This window comes from Rhea pennata, chromosome 8 (assembly GCF_028389875.1).
Source record: "Rhea pennata isolate bPtePen1 chromosome 8, bPtePen1.pri, whole genome shotgun sequence".
NCBI lineage: Eukaryota > Metazoa > Chordata > Aves > Rheiformes > Rheidae > Rhea > Rhea pennata.
This window is the reverse complement of record NC_084670.1, coordinates 30,533,183-30,556,023: the sequence shown is the minus strand read 5'-3', so window position 1 is coordinate 30,556,023 and position 22,841 is coordinate 30,533,183. Positions and strand designations below refer to the sequence as shown.

The 22,841-nt window shown below is 63.6% G+C and overlaps 1 protein-coding gene across 1 annotated transcript; it reads left to right on the top strand.

Annotated features, from left to right (window-relative positions):
- Nucleotides 1-3,087: 3,087 nt before the first annotated feature.
- QSOX1 (quiescin sulfhydryl oxidase 1) lies at nucleotides 3,088-20,120 on the top strand. Its single transcript, XM_062581692.1, has 12 exons — nucleotides 3,088-3,355; nucleotides 6,463-6,563; nucleotides 9,671-9,719; nucleotides 9,935-10,037; nucleotides 12,393-12,483; nucleotides 12,903-13,048; nucleotides 14,410-14,544; nucleotides 14,934-15,063; nucleotides 17,827-17,949; nucleotides 18,063-18,207; nucleotides 18,310-18,489; nucleotides 19,240-20,120. Exons 1-12 carry the CDS (start codon nucleotides 3,088-3,090, stop codon nucleotides 20,058-20,060), a joined length of 2,292 nt encoding a protein of 763 aa, XP_062437676.1. The 3' UTR covers nucleotides 20,061-20,120.
- The last annotated feature ends 2,721 nt before the right edge of the window (nucleotides 20,121-22,841 follow it).

The following is a 22,841-nucleotide window of genomic DNA, read 5'->3' as shown; positions in this document are numbered from 1 at the left end:
GGCTGGGACCTTCCTGAAGGCAGCAGTTAAACGCGCTGTTTGGAGCGAGACCTCACCTCCGTTCCTGGGATGCCACCCATCTCCCTCGGGGAGGTGGTGCCAGCTGCGGGCACGGCACAGCCTGAACGCCCGCTAGCTCGGCGGGGTGCTGCATTGCACGGCACTCGAAGTGTTGACTCTGCTCCAAACTCGGGTGTCCTGCGTAGCACAAGGCCTTCTGCAGTGCCCAGGCCAGCAAGATGCCGGTGGGAAGCTGCCGAACGCCAGCGGCTCTCTTCAGAGCGCAGGGAGGAGGGGAGAGAGGGCTGCTTGGCCTGCTGGGCTGGCACCCGGCCCAGCGCAGGGGCCGCTGGCTGGCAGAAATGCGGATGAGCTGTAACGATTTTGAAAGCATGCGGCGCTCTCTCGGGGATGTGGATCCCAGCAACGCGGGCGGGGGGGGGAGGGAACGAGACCCTGCAAAGCCTTAAATCTGTAGGAAGCAGAACGTACAGCCCTAGACCTGCACCATCCTGCCTCCTCCCAGGTAAGGTCCCACAACAGTTCGGAGGGACGGTAGCTCAATTTGGCAGGAGAGCAAGGGCTGGGCGGGAGTGGGGCGTATGGGAGGCGTTTTGCCTGGCAAGTGCACTTCGTGAGGCTGACCAGGAGCGGGTCTGGTTGGTTCCTGCTCCAAACCTGCTCTCAGCCTGGTTTTGCAGCCCTGTAGTCCGACTGCGCTAAACCTCTGCTGTGTCCTTCGGGCTGCTTTGTCTTATTCCAGCCAAATAAGGGAGACTGCAGGAGGAGCTCAGTGAGGAACGTGGATTCAGTGGCCTTGTCCTGCTGCACCTCAACTGGCTGCGTCACTCAATAGAGATGATGGAGTCGGCATGGCTCGGCGAGCTTGAGATTTGGGCACTGGTCCTTCACAGGTGGGAATTTGCTTGTGTTGCAGGACTACTGCCCCGGAAAGAGAGGGTTTCTCCGTTGTCACCTGTGTGGCATTCTCTGTTTCAAGTGCTGCAATTAAACCAGTGCCAGATGATGACGTGGCAAATTTGGGTGTTGTGACTCCTCGGATCTGCTCCTGGAAGCTGGGCAGGTGAGTTGGAATGGAAAACATCTACTCTGTGCATCCTGGGTAGTGGTGATGATTTATAAGGAGGGACTTCCAGTAGATCTTAAATTTACAGTGAAACGTTTCCAACCCTGACATACCAAGCACGGCATCTGCCCCTACCTTCCCCCCCACACACACACACCATCTCCTTCCAGAAATGATGACCAAAGAGCTGATGCTGTCCTTTAGAGCAGGGATGAATCAGCAGCAGTGAACAGCGGGGGGGAGGGTTAGTACTGCTACGGTATTTCTGCAGGCACAGAGAACGTGAACGTGTTCGTCACATCCCGAGAATGCACCCTGGATTTTCTTCCACATTTATTGTTATTTATAGGGTTCTTGGGCTTGAAAGACAGATCTCGACCAAACGCGAGCAGGCTTGTCTCGCACAGTCGGCAATCACCGGCTGCTGGCTGTGGCTACGAGGGGGTTTCCGGCTTGTCGCGGGTGTTACTCCGGCAGAGCCTGTGCAGGCTGCGGAAAGCAGCCAGGGTTCAAAGCCACGCCGTGTCGTCCCTGCCGGCGGCACTGCAGCAAAGCCGTGGAAGGTGGCGGGTTTATCACAAAGCTATTGCTAAAGATGTTGTCTGAGAACTGTGTCAGTGAAGGTGCGATTTGATTCCCGGTGGAAAAGGGTCACCTTGACTTGGAGCGTCCCAGCTGACTGTGTCAGGCTGGGAGGTGGTCGATGGCAAAATCTGCACTCGCAGTCTGGGATTGTTTGGAGACGGTAATCAGGGAAACAAGGCTTTTTTTTTTCTTTTTTTTAATCTAGAGAAGTGCCATACTTTAAGCAGTACAATACTGAAAATTCAGACCGAGAAGGACTTTACCGGTTTCATCAATCCCTCACATAAACGCCGGAGAGAAAACTTTTAAAGTTACTGCGGCTGGTTTTTCAAGGCCTCCTTAGAGGCCGTGGATGCTAGCCTCCCTGAGCAGCCTCCAACGTGGCAGGGCCAGGTGACAGTGCTGCCGGCTCTCGTGACTCTATCGTGCCTCTTCCATTAGTTGCGTGTTTTTATTGGAGTCGGTTTCTGGAATCACACAATTAGCTAGGAATGTATTCTTTAATTTCCAGTGAAGAAAGTCCATTTGCAGTGCCAAGAAGAGATGAGAAGTAGGATTGTCCTATTCTGGGGCCTTCAAAACTGCAAGGAAGTGAAAAGGCTCCGAGCTGTCTTATTCTGTCATTTTTGAGCTATTGGTGTTCTGCAGCCAGATTCATGCTTTCAAAAGTGGACAGTAAAGCCCTTTCCACGTTTTTTGAAACCCTGTTCCACAGGGTCCTCTCAGACAGTTCGGTGGTTGAATACACAGAAATCCAACTGCTCTTTCTCCTGCTCTCTAACCCAGTGCAGAGCACACAGAGGGGCTCTTTGCCGCTATGCAAGTGATCCACTCTGGGTGTAAGAAACACGTGCTGCAGGGCTTTAAAGAGAGCAGGGGGCTCTTAGTGGCCTCTTGGCCTTGCTCAGCCCTCACCGATAACCTAGTCGAGCCCTTGAGCTCCTTGACTTTGGGGAAAGATTCCTGCTGGCTGTCAGCCGGGGCAGGAAGCTTTACGGCTGATGAGCTCTGGCTTAACGAGCTAAAGCCACCGCTCAGCTGGCGCACGGGGACTCGTGCAGAGCTGGGAACTCTGCCTTAAAAAGGGACGTTTTAAAATTCACACTTCACCCGTGCCTTTCCAGTGATGGTGGTGATTTTTCTGGTGAAAATCCAGCCGTTTTCCAGAGGAAAGCCCGGCTCTCCTCCTCCGCGTTACCGGTAGAGGGGGGAAAGCCCCCACGCCCTGCCCTGCCCCTGCCCGAGGGGCTTTGGCCGGGGGGTGCCGGGTCCCGGGCGGCGGCGCCGGTCCCGCTGCCCCGCGGCGCGGCCGGCAGGGGGCGCCGTGGGCGGGGCCGTGGGCGGGGCCGTGGGCCGCGGGCGGGGCCAGGCGCGGCCCTAAAGGGCGGCGGGCGGCGGCGGCGGCCTGGCGGGCGATGGGGCGGCGGGCGCGGGGCGGCGGCGGCGGCGGCGGGGGGCGGCGGTGGCCCGCGGCGCTGCTGCTGCTGGCGCTGGCGCTGCCCGCGGCGCGGCCGCGCGGGCTCTACGCGCCCGGCGGCCCGCTGGAGCTGCTGGGGGCCGGCACGGCGGAGCGGCGCCTGCTGCGCTCGCCCAGCGCCTGGGCCGTCGAGTTCTTCGCCTCCTGGTGCGGCCACTGCGTCCACTTCGCCCCGACGTGGCGGGCCCTGGCCGCCGACCTCCGCGGTGAGTCCGTCCCCCCCCCCGCCGCCGCCGCCGCCGGGCTGACCTTGGAGCCGGCCCTGGGGCTGGGAGCGGTGCCTGGGGGCTGCGCTGCCCCTCGGGCTTCCCCCGGCGCTTGCGGCTGCTGCACGTCGGCACCGTCGGGGCTGCGCCTGGTCCGGCCGGAGGAGGGCTGGGAAGGTGCCCGCTGGGGCGGGCGGGAGGAGCCCTCGCTCTTCCCCGAGGTGGGTTTTTGCAGCTTTGGGCTCGTGCGGGAGGGTGCTGGCTCTACAGCAAGCTGCGGGAGCCGCGCGCTGGCGAGCGCCGCGGCGCGTGTCCTGCCTCCGGCTGCCCCCGGAGCTGGGGCTCGGTGCCGGCTCGGCCTGGTGATCCAGTTCCCCGCTGCCGGCTCCGCGGCGTCCGGGCCTCCCCGGGCACCAGCGATCAGGAAGAGCCGTGGCTTGGAGACCTGGCTTTTGGGCAGCATCTAGCCTGGGCTGGGAAAAAAAGAGGCGCCCTTCCTTGCCTGCCGCAGGGCTAGTAGAGATCTCGCAGGAGCTTGCGTGCGTCGTCACCCTCGAAGCAGGATGGTCCAGGCGGGTCCTGACCTCTTGCAGGCTCCCACGTCTGAAGGGGAGGCCCTGCTTGCTCTGGTTGGCTCCTTTCTTCGAGCAGAGACAAGAACTGAGGCAGAAGTTTGGTCTCCGTTCTGCCGCTGGCTTTCAGAGCCTGCCGGCTGAAATCCCTTCTTGCCTTTCTCCGTTTCTCTCTTACACGGCTTCTTCCTATGCCACCCACTGCAGGCAGGAAGCAGGCACCCGGCACGGGTCTGCGGCTCTCGTCTGGGAGACAGACGTTAGGGTGGGAGGAGGAGTGGGGCGAGCTGTGGAGAGGCCAAGAGCAGCTCCAGGAGTGCGGCCTGGGGCTGTAAGGCTGCAAAAGGTCCGAAAAAGCTATGAAGGCCAGGACTTTGCAGGGCGTTGCGAGTGGGGGGGACCAGGGCAAGGCTATGTTGGGAGCACAGGGTGGGAGAAGCCGCCTGGGGTGGGTTAAGAGCAGAGATCCCACGCCTGGATGCTTGCGTTGGGTGTGGGAGAGGACATGCCAGGCCCAGGATGTGTCTGATGCCTGGGGAAGCTCAGCGGCAAAGTCCTGGTCTCTCTGCAACTCCAAACTGCAACACCACGTGCAGAAAGGCGACTCGTGGGCATCCCACTGAGGAGAGGTAGAAATGGGGGTGTTTCCTCGCTGCCCTGTCTGCTCCTGCTCAAGATCTGCACCAGAAGCAGTACGTGATGGCTGGCGAGACGTGGGCTGGCGTGGGGTGAGCTGGTTTTCTGGCTGCAGCAAGGCCAAGTTTGGAGGCGTGGGTCTTTGTATCCGTCCTAAGTTGCTCTTGTCTGCCCTGGGTGAACGGTCTTTTCCCTTCCTTGCTCGTCCCTCAGGGATGATTTTGCTACAGTGTTGCTGGCACGGCTTTGAGTTGCTCCCTTGGTTATTGACCATCCCCTCGGTCTGGGGTTAGACACGCAGGAGCCTGTGTTATCTACTCTCTCTGGGCTGTGGTTAGCAATCCCTCCTCCTCTCCCGAGGGCGATGTCGGGCTCTGTTCGGCCCCGTGCATCTTCCCGCAGCGCTGGGCAGGCCGCAGGTGCCGGGGCGGGAGGTGCTGCAGGCAAGGAGTGAGGCTGGGCTGGCAGCCTGGTGAACTGGAAAGGCGGGTGGCCGTGGTCGCGGGCAGCGCGCCCGGGCAGAGCTCGCGGACGGGTGAGAAACCAGGGCGCGTGAAGTCTGGCTCCACCTCACGTGGCTTTCCCCGTGCTCTTGCCACCCAAAAAATAGGGCACAAAACACCGAGAATCGTGTCTCAACAGGCCTGGTGCAATCTGGGGCCAAACTGAGTTTTGAGTAGCTGTGGTGGTTCCTGGTGCTTTTGGGCAGAAGGCCCCATGGCCTGGACTGGTGACTCCCTGGGTTGCCCTTGGTGGTTTTCTTGCCCCGATGGCTTCAGAAGCTGTAGGATGACCATCCCCAAGCAAAACCATGGGCTTGGCGCTTCTGTAGCAACACCCAGCCAGGCGCTTGAAGCATTTGGGTCTGTGGGAAGAGTTCGTACTTTGCAGGAGGAGGGATAGAGGGTGAGACACGCGATGAGGACCACATGCAGCAGTGCCCACCTAGCCGGCATCCCCTCGTACTGCTGGGATCAGGCCCAGCTGGGTGGCACAGGATGGGGTGGAGGCTTCCCAAATCCATTTTCAGCCCCTTTTTCTGGAGCTTGCTTCAAGCCACAGATGCACAGAGCTGCGTCTCAGATGCAGCCCTGCTAGTGCCGTTCCTGCGGTAGCTCCAGGGTTGGTGCCGTGGGGGCTGGGGCTGTCCCCGATGTTGCAGACCCCTGGAGCAGTCTCTGCTGGCGTTCAGTCCCGCCGCACGGGCCAGCGGTTGCCTGCTGACCCGCGGCGATGGGTTTACCTGGCTGGAAGCAGAGCGAGTCGGGTTATGCGGCCTCCCGGATGCAGCAGCTGGAAGAACCGGGTTGGCCGTGCTCCTCCCGGCGCCCCGGCCGCCTGGCTCGCGGCCATCGCCTCCAGCTCCCGGGCTCGGCTCCTGCGCCGCCTGGAGCCGACCGCACCGCACGGCACGGCGCGGCGCGCGTGCGGCGGGAGCTGCCGCCCCGGCCGGGGGCACGGAGCGGGTCTTCCCCGCCGCTTCCCCGAGGGCGCGAGCTGGGCTTTGCCCCCTCGGCACTGCTGCTCTCGCCGGGCTGCCCTCGGCGCGGGGGCTGCAGGGCTCTGGCAGCGGCGAGAAGCTGGATCAGGCTTTTTGAGGATGGATCTCTTTTTTTCCAGCAGATGTTGTCTTGGAAGAAACTCCCTGAGTCCTGGGAGGTGAGGGAAGAGACCGGGCTGCGTTTCCCCCGCAAGATGGGATGCGGGATGCTCAAGCGAGCCTCTGCGCAGGGGCCTGCGTGCCCGGGGAGGAGGCAGCGGCTGGGGGCTCCTCGGGGGGCTGCGGCCGGAGGCCCGACGCCGGAAATGGGCTTTCCGCCCGGCCCGGGGGCTCCTCGGCCCGTGCTCGAGCCGTCCTCGCTCCGCGGCTGTGCTGACCGCGTCCCTCTGTGCCCGCAGAGTGGAGGCCCGCCGTGACGATTGCTGCCCTCGACTGTGCCGACGAGGCTAACCAGCAGGTGTGCGCGGACTTCGGGATCACCGGCTTCCCCACGCTGAAGGTAAGGGCTGCTCCCCGAGGGGCTGGCCGGGGCCGAGAGGCCCTTCTCGGCGCCCCGCTTGCCCGGGGGTGCTTCCTTTTGATCCGTCCTTTTCTCGCTCGGTCGGATTAGCAGCAGCCCCGCGCCAAAACGTTCCCTTTGGGGCTTTGCAAGCTGCGGTTTCGCCCTCGCTGAAAGGAGGCTGCTGCCGAAGTGCTGCCTGCGCGGGCCGCTGCCGGGGTTAGAAGCAGGGAGGGGAAAACTGAAACGCGTCTTTGCGACAAAACGTGGAGATCCTAGGACCGAAGAGAGACTCGGAAACCTGAATCCGAAACGGCCCCGGCGAGGCCGCAGCCAGCGCCGGGGAGGCGGAGAGCAATTGCACGTGCAGGCTTCTGCGCTGCGCCAGGGAGGCGGTTTCTCAGCCTTTGCGAGGAGACGGCCGGGAGCGGGCGCGGGGGCCGCGTCGGGCCCCGTCTGCGGCTCCCCCCGGGCCGCGCGGGCGCCGTGGGGCCGAGCTCCCCAGCGGCTCGCCTGGGAACGTCCCGCAGCCGGCGGCTCTGTTGTTTTTGGCTGGCCGGGCGCAGTCCCACCTCTATGATCCTGTGCCCGGCAGCTTAGCTGTGTAAATATATGGGATCTCAGCGTTTCCCACTGCAAACAAAGGCCCGGTCCAACACAAGCAGTGAAGCCGCAGAACCCGCGATGCCTCTAACGAGCAGCGGTACAGCGAGCAGGATGCCTGTTAGGTGAGAAGCGGGAGCTGGGGCTACCTGGCGAGGAGGGAGGTGGGGGTTAACTGCTGGCTCTTCCTCGCGTTCGGAGCTCGGAGACGTGCGCCAGGAGATCCGTGCGAGGCGTACGTCAAGTGTCCTCCGCTTGAATTCCCGCCGTTGGGGGTGCCTCCGTGAGGAGCTGCCCCCGAGATGGAGCCAGCGCCGCATCCGAGGATTCCTGCGCAGAGCCGGTGTCTGCAGGAGCCCGTGCGTACCTGGCGGTCCTGGCGGTGAGCTCAGCCCCGCCGTGGCGTTTCCTCCGCGCCGTCCTGACGCGTGGCATTCAGGTGGTTTCTGTCCCGGTAATTGGTGTCCAGTGGCGGGGGCGTTTCCTGCGTTCGGCAGGAGCCGGCGAGGTGCTCGGTGCTGGTTAAGCTGTTCTTTGGGCCTCCAGACTTGACCTGGGGCTTTTGAAGCTCTAACCTGGAGCGCGTTCCTGGAGCGCTGCGGGCAGCAGTCGTGTCCTGGACCACGAGAATCGCTGGCTGGAGCCTCACCAGGCTGAAAGCTCTGGCTTCGTCTACGCTAGCCAAAACCGTTGTGTGCAAGAGCACACGGGCTGCTGGCTCCGGTTGCTAATGCCCCTTGCACGTGCCTTGGCAGAGCCCTGCCAGGGACTGGGCTCCCTGAGCCTTAACTGCGGCACAGCGGAGTGCTCTCGGCCCTTTTCTTCCTGTTCTGGGTTCATGAGCCTTTTGCAGAACCTCGCTGCAAAAATTATACTCTTTGAGGCAGCAAAAACCTGGCTCGTTTCCTTGCCTGCTGGGAAAAGGAGCTACGTGCTGGGAGCTGTGGTGATGAGTGTCCGGTGGGGATTGGATTTGGGGGCCTTCCGGGAAGGGCAGCTTTTAGGACCTTGGGAAGGAAGGTGAACGCTGCCTTTACCCGGCTCGGCACACGGGAGAGCACGAGGGTGGCAGTGCACCCGGGCAGCTCCTGGCGTGCCCAGCACAGCCGCAGGAGCAGCGGGTGCCTGCAGGTCCTGAGCACCCTGCGCCAGGCCTGCCACGAGTGCTCCAGCCCCCTTAGGGTCCCAGCTGCTCTCCCTGCGGGGCGGCCAGCGTCGGCAGCTCGCGCAGCCGGCGGGGCCTCGTCTGCCTCTGCCCTCCGGCTGCAACACCCCGGCGGCTGAGCCGGGGGCCCAGGAGACATGGATGCGTTTACTGAGCCTCCTCTTGAGGCAGGCGCTGGAGCGGCATCTCCTGCGTGGGACTCTTGCCTGGTTGCCTCCTAGCGCCGGATGCCTCTGCCTGGGTGTTTACAGAGAGGTCTCCCAGGTGGGGATACGTGCTGATGTGGCAGCACGGAGGATTCGCTCGCCTTGCGCCGTCTTCTCCGCCTCTCCTTCGGACCCAAGCGCCTTCGGCAAACAGTGCTTGCTCCAGCCCAGCCTGCTTAGCAAACACGCAGCTGACGCAACCGGGTTGCGCTGCTCCGGCTGTGCCAGCTGCGGCGGAGCCGTTGCGGGAGGCTGGGATCGGGCGCAGCAGACCGTTTGGGCAGGAAGCAGCCCATGCAGAGCTGGGATAAAACCTTTGCTTCTCCTTTTTCAAAAGCTCCAAAGCAGTCAACAGTTCACAAGACCACGAGGGTCTTGGCTGCCTCTCTGGGTCCCTTGCAAGCGTCTCCTCTGCACCTGCTCTCGGCGGAGATGCCTGCTCCTGGCCGCGTGTCTGCATCCCTCCCCTCCGGGCAGGCGAGACGGGCCTGGAGCCGGCCAGCATCCGTCCTTCGTGCCAGCTGGCGTCCCCCTCAGCAGGAGCTGGTTCGCCCAGGCACCGCTCTCTGAGCCCGCTAGCTGCCAGGCCCGGAGCCGCAGCCCTTGCGCGATGAGCCTGCTGTGCCCGGGCCAGGCGTGGGAGCGGGGACCAGAGTCTCCCCGGTGTCTGGCTGGACTACAGGTCTGTCCAGCCCATCTGCAGCAGGGCCTGGGCTCTGCGGGAGGCGTTTGATCCTCCCTTTCCTAAGGTCTCCTCCCTGTCTCCTGAGCCGGTCGTGCACCTGAGTTCACCCCAGGCTTTCTCTGCTGTGGCTTTTTGCCTCACTACTTGTCCTCGAGGTCTCTTGGCTTGGTGCCAGTGGTGACTTTGGGGCTTTTTGGGGGTGGTAGAGTGAACTAGATGATCTCCGGAGGTCCCTTTCAACCTCTACCGTTCTGTGGTTCTGTGACCGTTCTGGGGGAAAAGCTGAGCACTGCGAAACAGCCCAGGTTTCCTGGGGACTGTGGGGAAACTGAGGCAGCAAGGTGGAAGGCAGAGCCAGGCATGGCAGGGAACCTGCCTGCTGGGCTGGGCTGTCTTCCTCTGTCCAGCTGCCTTCTCCAACTTTCTCATGTTTTTCCTTTCCTTTTAGTTTTTCAGAGCTTTTTCGAAGAAGGCAGAAGATGGGATAAGGATTGCTAGTGAGTATTCAAAGCCGTGCTGGCTTTTTACCCTGGGTGCGAAAGGCCTTGCTGCAGTCCCTGCAGCCCCCGTGCGCTGGGGACGGAGGAGGGCAGCGCTCCCCCGTTGGGCCGTCAGCGCAGAGGTGAAGCTGGTGGGAGGACGCTCGGCCTGGCACCCTCGCCTGCCTGCGACGAGCTGGGCTTGACCATCCATGTCTCGTCCCCCCCGACAGTTCCCAGCAGCACCGTCCGGGACCTGAGGCACAGCATCATCACCAACCTGGAGCAGAGCCAGGACGCCTGGCCACCTGCCTGTCCTCCGCTGGAGCCAGCGAGGTATGGATGACCACCAGCCCAGGGCCGTGCATGGGGTGTGGAACTGGGTGCTGGGACGGAGGGGATGGCTGCTGGCTGCCCGCTGGGAACACTCCCATGAAGAGCAGAGAGATGCTGGCGCAGAGAGGAGTTATAAGAGGCTGAAAGCCCCAGAAGGAACTGGATGGGGTCTCTGGCCTTTTGCAGAGGTCTCGCCAGGCTTTTCAGCCCAGTGGACAACAATGAGGAGGAAAAGAGATATGGGGAGATCTGCCTCTGGAGGCTAGGATGAACCCAAATCGAGGTGACCAGAAACAGCACAAATTTTGTCTGTGCTTTCCCGTCTCTGACTCTGTAGATGGAGCAGTAGGGTGGCTCTTGGGAAGGAGGGGGCAGAAACAGCTGTGCCAGAGGTGGAAACAAGTATGTTTAGCTGGGAATCACTGGATGACACCCTTCCTGGATCTTGGGAGGAGCTGGCAGCTGGAAGAGTAGTTTGGGTAGTGAAGGTGGATTTCTAATGAAAGTCCTGAGTCAAAAGTGAGCGCAGAGTTCCAGGGGAGACATGAGAGGTCTGGCAAACCTACAGCCATTTACAGCCCGATTAATGCATTTTTATCAGAAAAAAAAATTGTAAAAATAAAAATGGAGGAACATGGAAAATAGGGGAAAGCTGGGACATCAGTTTGCCAGTAACAGGCAGTGCCGGACTGAATGGATATCTTTCTGCGATGAGGTAACTGATAGTTGTTTCTAGCTGTGAGAAATGTGATAGTCCTGCTCTGTGGACTTTGGTGAAACATTTGATGTGTTGTCATCTAGGAGAGAAGAACATAGGGATGGAGTAGAGCTATGGAGCAACTAAAGGCAGGTGTCTACGGGGAGTGTTTGGCGGGGGGGGAGATCAAGATGGAGAGAAGGATTCCTGGTAGAGGTCCACAAGGTGAGAAGAGCCCAGAGGCTGCACTAGCCTGGCAGCAGAGCTGTTCCCTGTCGGCTCTGGCAGTTTTGGGGCTGTAGCACAAGGCCTGGCAGGGCAGTGTGAGCATTGCTGTAGCTGGTGCTGGTTCTCCGTGCTTGGGGAAGAGGCGTTCAGGGGCTCGGGGCGCCTCAGAGGAGGACCGCCGCAGCATCGGGGAAGAGACCACTGTTGTTTTGAAGGTAGCTTGTAGCGATAAAAGCAGCAGGGCTCAGGCTCCTGGTAGAAGTGATGGGATCTACGCAGCGGACACGCGGCTCGATTCCATTTCTGGAAGGGATTGCGTGGTGCGATGCTAGCGGTAGGTGAGGAAGGAGAGGTGTGGACCTAGGCGAGCTGTTAGTGCTGACACGTGCTCGAGGTGCAAGCTGAACTGATCGCCTGGCGTGGGAGAGACGCGTGCCGTGCCATCTGCGATCGAATGAGATACTAGGACGTGACCTGGACAGGATGGGCGACTTTCTGAGCCAGGTAGCTGTGAGCGGCCGGTTTCGTGTGCCTCCCCGGGGTAACTTCGTTGTCTCTTGTGTTTCTCCTAACAAACCTGCTTGTCAGCCTGGGCTGAATTAGAGCAAGTGGTGCCTGGGCTGGGCGCAGGACAGGGACGGGGTGGTGTCCACCGCCCAGCTGTGCCGAGCGAGGCCAGCGCTCAGCTGGCGATGGAGCAGGATGATACCAGCAGCCATCGCCAGCATCTGTGTCGTTAGAGCGGCCCCAGAGCGGCTTTTTTTCTGCCTCGTCTGAGAAAGGGTTTTCTTCATTCATTATGAAGTCTGTGGAGTCCGAGTTGTCTCTGCCAGACACAGATGGCCGCTTTGCTGTCCAGGCGATGGCCGGCCCCGGCGGGGCTCCTCTGCCTCCGCGGAGAGGCTGCCTTGCCTCTTGCAGGGGTGGCAGTGGTGGCAGTGGTGGGGATCTCCTCTGCCCTTGCCCCATCTGGCTCCGTGGCCCTCTCAGCCCTGGAGAAGAGGGCGTTCGGCCTTCCCAGAGCAGCGGTCAGGCTCGTCTCTGGCGCCTCTGCGTCGCAGAAAAGAGATGCTGGTTCGCGCTCTTTGCTGTGTTTTTCCCCTGGGTGAGCGTGCAGCTCCCTTCTCCGTAGGCTCGCTGTGTTTTCTGCCTCCTTGGCTGGCCCTGGCAGGTTTTCACAGAAGCCGTGAACCAGAGCAGAAAATTGGGGCTGGAAACTTCAGCGGGGAGAAATTGTTAGCTCAGCAAAGCTGAACCCAGCGTCGACATCCTGTGGCAAATCCCCACGGATTAGGGCTGAACTCCTTTCATGTGAGAGGGCAAAACATCCGCCCGCTTTGCCAAGCTGCTGCGTGCTGGCCGGAGGCGCCCCGTGGGGACGTCCCACGGCCCTGGGACGCGCTGCCGCTCACTCTCGCCCTCTCTTGCAGCCCGGAGGAGGTTCGCAGCTTCTTCCAGAGAAACAACGTAAGGTACCTGGCGCTGATCTTTGAGAAGAGCGACTCCTTTGTGGGCAGAGAGGTGGGTACGGCCGCGTTCAGCCTGCGGTTTTTTTTAAGCTGGTGTCCCCGGTGTTCGTGTTGTCTCCTGCTGTCCTATCAGTCCAGCCTAATAACTCCCGAGCATGTTTGGCAGAGGTGGCAAAGTCCCAAGTGGTGTTGCCTTCTCGTTCTGAGAACAAGTGGGCCAGGAGGGGACAGGGACCCTGGACCGAGGGGGCTGCTCACACGAAGGCCTCTGAACACACACGCAGGAGCTCCTACAGGCAGCTGGGGGGGCTTTGCTCACGTTTGCATGCTGCTTTGAAGCCGCGAGGCGTTGTAAGGGTGCTGAGTATCCCCATGATGTTCCTCTCTGCCACAGAGAGAAATCAGGTGCAGTCAGGGCTGGGATGTCCTGCTCCCTGGCCCGCCTGATCCGGGAGCTCCTTTGGGTTGCAGGTGACACTGGACATGCTGCAGTACGAGAACATCGCCGTGAGGAGGGTGCTGAGCAGCGAGGAAGAGCTCGTGAAGAAGTTTGGAGTGACCACCTTCCCTTCCGGCTACCTGCTCCTTAGCAACGGGTCCTTCTCCCGCCTGCCCGTGTGAGTCTGGGGACACGGACTGAAGGTCCTGCCTGCGGAGAGCCGTGGTCTCGTGTGGCACTAGCGTGCCACACAAACCTGTCGTGCACGGGCTTTGCCCCTGACTGGGGTCCGTGCTGTGGATATGCTAGAGGGAAAAGCTGGTGGCTTCAGCAGAGAGCTTCACCCTTCCTGCAGGGCTGCTTCATTCCAAGCCCTCCTGTCGGGTCGGCAGGGCCTGGAGGGGGTCCCACGCCAGGTCCTTGTGGGATGTTTTCGCCATGGTGGAGGGAATGAATTTTGGCTCTGGCGTGCTGCTGGGCCTGCCTGACGTTTCCTGATTGACGTGCAGCTCCCGGCGCCCGGGGAGCTGCCCAGCCACAGGCTTTTATCCATTTGCACCTGCTGCCCTGCTGGTTGATGGATAAATCTGCCGCATCCCAAGGCTGGCAGGGTACCAGGCTGGTGCCTGGCCCTCTCCCCATCTCTCTGCTCTTCCCCGTCGGTCTTCTAATTGTGGAAAAGTTCATTAGGAGGCAGAGAGCGGCTGCGGCCGAGCGGCTGCCGGGGAGCGATGGGCCGCCCGCTCCCTCGAGCAGATCCCGCCGTGGAGCGGCACGGCCAGATGGTGCCTTCGCGGCCTCGGCGGGCGGCTGACGCGGGGCCGGCTGGGCGGCGAGGCGCCCGGCGCGGTCGCGAAGCGCCGGGCCGGCTGTGGCCGCCCCGCGAAGGGCGCGGGAAGCGGTCCTCGGTGCCACCTCGCTGGCGAGAGGGGATGCTCCCCCGGGGGAAGACCGGGGCCTGTGCGGCGCGGGAGGCACGAGGCGGGAGGAGGGATGCCAGCTCTGCCCGGCGCAGAGCTATTGTTCCTGAGCTGGCGGAGGGGAAAATTGCTTGCGACGAAGCTGCTTCTCCGCCATCTGCTTGCGGGTGAGCACCAGGCTGCAGGAGAGGCAGCTCCGCGCTGCCTGGCTCCCCTGGGCTTTCCCGCGGCCGCCTGCCAGCTTTGCTGACGTGCCGGGTGGGCTTTGCGGGGACGCCCTCCTCCCCGCAGCCCTCGTTGGCCTGACACCTTCCTCCCCTGTCCTGGGTGCCGGGGAGGGCTTGGTGGCTGGACTGTCCCAACCTTGGCTCCTGCGATAGAAGATTTGCTGTGGGTTGTGGGCCAACATACCTGCTGCCAGGGGCAGATGGAGACCCTTAATAATCCCGCATTTGGGAGCAGAGGTGTTCCCGGCAGGGCGTGAGGTCGCAGAGTGGTCGTACCAGGCTGGGAGCTGCTGGTCCACCTCAAAGTCTTGGGTCTCATTTGCCTCCTTGTCATGGCCAGCAGGCCTTGGGGATGGAGAGAGGTCTTGCTCACGGCTTCTCTTTCCCTGCAGGCACATGGAGGCACGCTCCTTCTACACCTACTACTTGAGGACACTCTCTGGCGTGACCCGAGGCTCTTACAAGCTGAACGTGACTTCCAGCACTTCCAACGTGACCGGCGCATCCCAGCCGAAGCACGCTGACCGGTGAGACCCCTCATCCTTGCGTAGCCCCACACGCATGCAGCCACTTCACTGGCCCATTCTCAGGGAGCGAAGGCGCAGGTGCCCAGCGTGAGCTGGACAAGCACATGGCTCAATTATTTTGGAGCTGTAGGAAGCTGGGGGGGAAAGGCTTTGGGGAGGGCGGGAGGAGGGAACGTGTCCGTGCAGGGCTGCGCGAGCAGCGGAGCGAAGGTGGCTCCTCGGGGAGTCGACAGCGGGCCGGGACCATGCCCCTTCCCCCAGGAAAAGTCTCACGTCACTGTTGCAAAGAAAATTCCCTTCCACGCAGCCGGGTCCCTCGGGGCTCCAAAGCTGTCTTTGGTCGAGTAAAACGCTCACAGCCTGCTGTGCGCGCTGTCCCGCTTCCCCAGCTCCAAGGTGTACATGGCCGACCTGGAGTCTGCGCTTCACTACTCGCTGCGGGTGGAGGCGACCCGGGCCGCCGCGCTGTCGGGGTCCGCGCTGTCGGCCTTGAAGTGCTACGTGGCGCTGCTGGCGAAGGTGAGGAGCGGCGGTGGCCCCGGCCGGGGGGGAGCAACGGGGCGTGCTGGCCGCCGTGCCGCCGGCCTGACCCGCGCTCGCTCGCGCTGCGGAGGCCTGCTGAGTCGTGCTCGCCGCCGGGCCAGCCTGTGCCCGGAGCGCGGCAAACGTCTTGGCCGTCGGCCGGTCGGAGCCAAGTCTGGGATGGGAGTTTGGATCTCTGGGGACACGTTAATCTGGCAGGCTAAAAATCCCAGTTAAAATCCGGTGGGCACAAGTCAGGTCCCTGCGCTGAGCCGTGGCCGTAGCTGCCGCTTTTCAGTATTGATGCAGGAACGAGCTGCGTTTCTATCTGTCTGTTTATACCGGTAAAAGTAGAAGCGGGATGCGGACTGCGTCCCCGTGGGGCTGATAAGGAAAGCCGAGCTCACCAGCCTCCGTAAGCAGCCGAGCGGGGCGGTCCCCGAGGCGAGCGTGCCTGCTGCCGCTCGGCGGGTCCCTTGCCGCCTCGTGGGCCGCGGCGGCGTTCCCTGCCGTCCTCGTCCCGGCAGAGCCCTCTGCAGCCGGCCGGGCTCTCGCCCTGCAGTTTGCCCACGGCTGGTCCGGCTCGTGATGTTTTTCGCCTGCCCCCTTCCAGACGGCCGCGCAGCAGCTGTGCCCGCAATCCTGCCCGCGGTGACCCAAGGCAAGGACGCAGCTCGAGAAGCTTGGGCGACTTTATTCGACGGAAGGCAAAGATGCGATTTGCTCAAAGTGGAGTCTGCGGATGTGACTCTTGATAGAGGGGGATTCCTTACTCTGGTGGGCTAGAAGTCCCGGTGAGAGCCAGCAGCCAGAAGCAGCTGCCAGAGAGGTTCAGATGAGAGATCAGCCGCAGTTATCCGTGGGCAGAGCGGGCTCTCGGTTTGCAGAAGTTGCTGTATCAAGGCAAAGATCTTTTCTAAAGAAACGTGGACTCCCAGCAGGAGGTGGCAGAGACGACAGACACGAGCAGAGGGGTTTGCGCTGCCTAATTCTCATCTCCTGACTTGAACGCTCAGTTTAGGGAGTTAATCTCTGCAGGCTCCTTTTACAGTCTGGGGGGAGAGACTCCTGCTCTGAACTGTGCTCTGGAAAAGCCTGATTTAGGATATTTTTTTTTCTCTCCTGCATGGAGCTGGCAGGGTTAAAGCTCACCAGTAGTGCGGAGAAGCTTTGAGCCAGGAGGAGCTGGGCAGTTTGATTAGCTGGTACTAGCAAGTGCTGTGTTTGGACAGTATTTCTACTAGTGGTGTAGATGGAGTTCTGTTCCCACGGCTTTCCCCACCTGGGGTCTCTGCTAGACCTTTGCCCCAACCGTGTCTGCTTTCTGTCCCTCGTTCCTTACCCAGAGCGTTGCACTCCGTTTGGACCTCCTGGGTCTCAGAACGAGCGTAGGCTTCTGCACCGAGCGAGACTCCCCCTGCTCCCACGTTTGCCTGCCCTTCCTGAGCGCTATAACCAGCTGCTCCAAACACAAGGCACTAGTGCAGCAAGTCTTAAGCTCTCAGCTTAGAGCTTCGTAACGATTTGGCGTTGCTGGTGGTTCCTTTCACAGCGACGGGAAGATGCGTGCGTGTGAAGGGAGGCAGGGAGCTGGGATGTGCGTGGCAGAAGAGAGGTGCATGGGAGGTGGTCGAGACTGAGCTACCCTTGGCTTGGCTGTGCTGAAGCCCGTTTGTCTCGTCTCCTACTTGCCACCGGTTACTGCCTTTGGCGTTTCTCCCTTTCTGGAACGTGGAGGGGTTCATTAAATAAACGCCCCATCTCATGAGACCCCTGTTAGGGGTCAGGCCCCGCAGAGCCTGCAGCCCGCTGCGTTTCTCCATCACATGCCCGATGGCCGTGTGGCCCCTCTGCGGGTCCAGAGCGGTGCGCGCTGTGTCGCGCTGCGGGGCCGCAGCGGGGCTGCGAGCTTGCCAGGGCTGTAGGCAGGAGCGGTGGCTTTTAGATCAGCTTTTAGCCATCCCTACGAGCCTTTCCCTTGCTGGCCAAGGGCGAGCTGCAGCCTCCGGGTCTGACGGGCAGATGAAGCCCCGTGCGGCCTGGAAGCGCGGGCGGGAGGCCGGAGGCGGTGGGCGCCCGGCCGGGAGGGTGCCGTGGCTCCGCGGGCCGGGGACGAGGATGCTGAGCCGGCGCTGCCGTTCCAGCTCTCGTCCACGGGTCGGAGCAGCAGCACCAGGATTGCTGCCAGCCCTGGCAGCCGCCGCCTGCTCCGGCCGGGGAATTCACCCTCCCGCTGCCGCCGGGGCTTTAACTGTCGCGTTTCCAAGAAGCGTTTAAGCAAAAAGAGAAAAAAAGAAAAAAACTTAGCGCAGAAAGAAATCGTGGCTAGGAAGCCACACATCATGCAGCAAAACCTCCTTTGAAAGGTTTGGGGAGGGTGGAGGAAGTGCGTTTTGCAGCAGAAACCTCAGTTTGTAGATGCGTTCCCGTGCTGAATTTGGGGCTTTCAGTGCAATTCATGGAATCGCTTAAAATCCCCGTGGGCCCAGGGAGAGTAGCTCGGTCCTAGCAAAACGCTTCTTTCTTTCGCTTCCCCGCCGCTCTTGCTGCGTCCCGCCACTGTCGTCTCGCTCCATGGCCGTGCTGGCCTCCGCTGCCCGTGGCGGTCTGTCCGTGCCAGGTTTGAGTTGGCTTTCAGGGTAGCTTTTTCTGCTCCTCGGACCACGCGGGGCCGGGGCCGAGGTTCGGCGCTCGGCTCGGCAGCGAGCGAAGGGGCCCCGCGGCCCTTCTCACCTGCGTCCGCTCTCGCTCCCGGTGCAGCACTTCCCGGGGCGCCCCTTCGTCCGGACCTACCTGCGGTCTCTGGACGGCTGGCTGAGGAACTGGACGGAGCCCGAGCTGCCTCGCGCCGTCCTGAAGGAGGCCCTGAAGAACCAGGGAGACGTAAGGCGCCCCGCGGTACCTCCCGGCGTCCCCGCTCCTGCTCTCCCCTCTCCCCCCGCTTTCCCCGCGTTTTAGGTAGCGGCTGCGTCACCCTGCGTCCGTCTGTCCTTCAGGCCTCCCACCCCGCCGTGCTGCCCGCCAACGTGACCTGGGTGGGCTGCCAGGGCAGCGAGCCCCACTTCCGCGGCTACCCCTGCTCCCTGTGGACCCTCTTCCACCTGCTGACGGTCCAGGCCCTCCGGAGCGGCCCGGACGAAGGTAACGGCCCGGTGGGGCGGGACGCGGGCCGAGGGGGCCTGCCGGGGCCGGCGCGGCCGTGGGCGCGCTGGGTCTGGACTGGCCCTCCCTGCCCTCCCCTAGAGCTGCCGCTGGAGGTCCTGAGCACCATGCGCTGCTACGTCAAGAGCTTCTTTGGCTGCCGGGAGTGCGCCCAGCACTTCGAGGCCATGGCCGCCGGGTCCGTGGAGAAGGTGCGGGGCCGGGAGGAGGCAGCCCTCTGGCTCTGGTCGCACCACAACGAGGTGAACGCTCGGCTGGCCGGTAAGCGCTGCGGCGGGGGGAGCTCGGGGCGAGACCCCGGGCCGGGGAGAGGAGGGGCTGCGGCGCGGCGTAGAGCCGTGGGAGATGGGAGCGGGGGTGGTTTCCCCAGGAAAAGGGAAGAGAGGAGACGTAGCAGCACCCGCCTCCTGCTAGGCAGCCCCAGGAGCGATACCTGCTCCAGGTCGCGCCGGAGGAGGGAGGCTGGGAGGTCTCGTCCTGCCAAAAACACGGCCGTACGTGGCCTTGAAGCAATGCCCGTCCGTGGCCGCGACGCCTGCTGCAGGGAGGTCTCCAGCAGAGCGAGCCGGGGACCAGCCCGCTGCCGCCTCCGGGGCGCTGAGCCCCTGTCACATCCCGAAAAGCCAAGCCGGGGGGGGTAAAAAACCCGCTGCTCGGGGCTGGCTGGCTGTGGCACAGTTCTCCTGAATGCTGCTGCCCTCAAGCTTGATTTTTTTGTTTTTTTTTCTCCCCTTCTGCCCAGTGGAGAAAGCCCCTTTTCAGCCAGGGAGGGGAGGGGGGTGAGATTCCCCAGGAAAGGCTGTTTGGTTTCCCTCCACAGCTGAGCAAATCCCCCTGCCCCCCCAAATCCCGGGATTCATTCCCCCAGCAGCCCGCTCGTCGTTCCTGCAGCGAGGACGGCGTGTCCAGAGGGGAGCAGGGCCTGCGGGTGGGCGCTCTCCCGGCTTTCCAGGGCGCCCGTGGAAAGGGCAGGAGCATCTCTGACCCCCTTGCTGGACCCGATTCCCGCAGGTAGCGACACGGAGGACCCCAAGTTCCCCAAGCTGCAGTGGCCTCCGCCGGACTTGTGTCCGCTGTGCCACAGGGAGGAGAGCGGGGTGCACGCGTGGGACGAGCCGGCCGTGCTGCGCTTCCTCAAGGACCACTTCTCCCCGGCCAACATCCGCCCGGACTACACCGAGTCCGATGCGGACCTCCTGGCCAGGGAGAGCCGGGAGCCGGGACCGCCGGCAGACACGAGGCTCAGCACCAGCAGGCCCCCGGAGGGGGAGGTGGAGAGGGAGAAGGAGGAGGAAGAGGAGGAAGAAGAAAAAGAGGCGGAGAAGCCGAACGAGGAGGGCGCGGAAGGAGAGGGGGGAGCGCCGGAGCGGCCGGGCTCCTCCGAGCCGCGCAGGCCCAGCATCGTGCGGATGAACCCCAAGCCGCGGGAGACGGAGGAAGACATCGTGGACCTGGACTCCTTCAGCGAGCGGCACTTCAGGAGCAAGGCGCTGAGGGCCGCGGCGGCCGGCAGGCGCCGGCGGCTCAGCAAGCGGGACACCATCCCGCTGCAGCGGGCGCCCGGCGGCCCCCGGGACGCGGCGGCGGGCTGGGAGCGCCCGCGGCTGGGCTCGTGGCGCCGCGGCGGCCCGGACGAGGAGGAGGAGGAGGCCGGGGCCGGCCTGCGCCGGAGCCAGTGGTTCCGCGTGCTGGGGCTCGGCTTCTCCCGCGTGGACATCAGCCTGTGCGTCGTGCTCTACTTCCTCTCCTCCATGTGCCTCCTGGGCATGTACACCTTCTTCCGCCTCCGCACGCGCTCCCGGAAGGGCCGCCCGGGCTTCCCCGTGGCCTGAGCGGGGCGACGGCGCGGGGGGCTCCCCGCAGCAGAAGGGGGAGGGTTTCGCCCTGGCCGCTGTGCCCCGGGGCGGGGGGGGGGGGGGTTGGTCACTGATTCGGCCAGCCCTGGTGGCAGGGCTGATTTTTTGGGGGGGGGGGATGCAAGGGGCTGTCGGAGCAGCACCGCCTCTGCTGGGGGCCCGTCGCCCCGGCCCGCGGGCGCTGGGCTCGGGTCCGTGCGGGGGTTGAGCCACTCGGGGCGGTGGGCTGGGAGGGAGGGCGCGGAGCGAGGCCCCCGGCCCCCCTGCACCAAGCGCCCCTCGCTTCTCCGCCCCGGCGGCCCTTAACGTCCGTGCGGCCGCTCCGGCTCCGGGCGCTCCCCCTTGGCTCGGCCTTTCTGGGCACGAAGCGCGCCGGGCTTGGACGAGGGGGGACAAGACTGCGGGGCGAAGCCGGGTCGCGCGGGCGCCCGGCGCTGCAGGCTCGCTCCTCCAGCACGGCGCGCTCTGCCTGGAAACGCCAAATCTTGCAAAAATGCCCTGGGTTTACGCTCGGATAAAACCCGAAGGCCCGGGCCGTGCCGCTTCGTTGTCCTCCCGGGCTGCGCGGGGGGCCCGGCCCCAGCGAAGCCGCTCCGCTGGCAGCCGGTGGGAAGCCGTCGGTTTCGGCTTTAATCGGACGCGCGTTTTAATTTCGTGTTCCTTCCCCCTCGGCGGAGCGGAGCGGGGCTGCCACCCCCACGCTCTCGCCCGCTCTCGGCTTCTGTTAGTGGAATAAATTATTTTTGCCGACGTTGGTTCTGCTGCGCTGCCTCGTCCCTGGTGGGTGCGTGGGGGGGGGGGAACACGGAGGCGGCACCCCTGTCCCATCCCTCTGATCCCGCAAACCTCCGCTGGTGCGGCCGGAGCAGGATGCTGGGGGCTGCCGGCGGTGCTGGGGAGCTGAGGAGTCATCGGGGCCACTGCAAAGAGGTTGTCTGGAGAAATAAAAGTAGGATGCTCGGAGGAGGAGGCGCTTGGGGGTGCCGGCCCCCATTTCTCCCTGCCCTTTTATCCTTGTTAGGAATCATTAAGGAAAATGGTTGTTTTCCAGAGCTGGGCCTGGGGCCATCTGCTCTCCCGGCGCTGCCTAAATCCCCCTGTAACAAATTCATTGGGATTACACTACCTCCCCTAATCCCAGCCCTTCCCCCCACACGGGGGATTTAAAAGGATTAGAGCCCGGCCGATAATAAACTTTATTAGGGGGGAGGAGAGAGGGGGTGTCAATCCGATTGGGAGCCTTTTTTCTTGATATCTTCACTTTGCTCAGGTGCGAGGAGAGGAGCCCGGCGGCTCCCGCGGCACCGCCGAGCGAGCGGGACCGGCCGGGGGCTGCTCCGGCATCTCCCTCCCTGGCCCGGCCCCGGCAAGGGGGCTTCTCCCTTGGGCCCTTCCTCCTCCCTCGGTGCCCGGACCCGTTGCTGGGATTAGCCTCCCTGGCGGGGGGATTTGCGGGACGGCGGGAGGGAAGAGTGCACGGCAAATAAGACTTTCTGTGATCCCGTTTGGGGGCCAGTAGCATGTCCCGGGCTCCCCGCTCTGGAGCCAGGCCCCGCGCGGTGCCCAGACCGTGGGTGCCCCGGGGCCGCCGGGCTCGGGGAGCGCCCGGCCCCGCGGCTAATTGCCTAAGTGGCCGCAGGCTGTCGGGAGACGCTGCCTATTCCCTAATAGCATTTGCCCTCCGGTGCAATTTAATTTCCTCGGAGGGCGGCTCCCGGCCAGCGGGGAGGCGCGAGGCGCCCGCCAGCGCTGCCTCCCACTTTCCTTCCCCGCCGGTAAGTAGGGGAGTTTCTCTGCATGGGACTTGCCCCGTGCCGGCCACCCTCACCTGGGCAGCGAGAGGCTGAGACCCAGCAAACTCATTACACAGGGGCTGACAGCCAGGGGCAGCAGCGGAGTAAGGAGGGGGCGGCACCGATCCACCCTCCACTGCGGGAATTCCTGCCGGGCTTGGCCACCCTGAGCGACGCGGAGGGGGCGGCATCAGCCGAGCGGAGCGGAAAAATGGGTGAAAATCGGCTTCCCTGCAGGGCCGGGCTGGGCCGGGGGGCTCGCTGCCGCAGCGAGCACGCGCTGGGCTCTGCCCGGGCTGGGCGAGGGGCCCGCTGGGATTCTGCCGGTGGAATGGGGTTTGGGGGTTGAAAAGCACCGGTTCTTCGAAAAGCAGACCGGCGGGGCAGCGTGGCTCCCGCTCGGGGTGGCCGGGCGCCGCGGCCGTGCTGCCACGACCGCTCCGCACATCCCTCGCCGCCGCGCATCCCGGGGAGGCCCAGGGAGGGCACGTCTCCCCGGGCGCGCGCGGGCTCTGCCGGCGCTCTCGCGGTCCCAGCCCTTGGTTTGTTGGTTGTTTTATTATTATTATCGTTATTATTACTTTAATCTGGGGGAGCAGGCCTGCCCCCGGGGCAGGAGCGGGGCCAGCCCGCACCGCGCAGGGCCCTGGGGGCGGGATTCTGCCGCCTCCCGCCTCCGCCCCGAGGCCTGCCGAGGGCGGGCCGTGCACCTCCCCCTCCCGCTTCGCTGTCGCGACGGCGCCTGTCGCGACAGGGCCGCGCTGCCCCCGCCCCATCGTCCCTTTTTTCCTAGCCGCCAGGGGCGGGGCACTCCAAAGGCCCCGCCCCTTCCCCGCAGGCCCCGCCCCCGTGGACCTCAAGCCCCGCCCCCGCCACGCTCCGGCGGCGCCCCGCGGCGCGGGCAGCCGGGGATTGGCTGCGGGGGGCGGCTCGCCCCGCCCCCCTGCGGGGCTGGTGACGTCAG

Bases quoted from the DNA above. Each gene is read 5' to 3' on its own strand.
- QSOX1 (XM_062581692.1), top strand. From the start codon at position 3,088: ATGGGGCGGCGGGCGCGGGGCGGCGGCGGCGGCGGCGGGGGGCGGCGG. The intron at 9,720-9,934 runs GTGAGTATTCAA...CCCCCCCGACAG, and splicing joins AGATGGGATAAGGATTGCTA to TTCCCAGCAGCACCGTCCGG. The intron at 12,484-12,902 runs GTGGGTACGGCC...TTTGGGTTGCAG, and splicing joins ACTCCTTTGTGGGCAGAGAG to GTGACACTGGACATGCTGCA.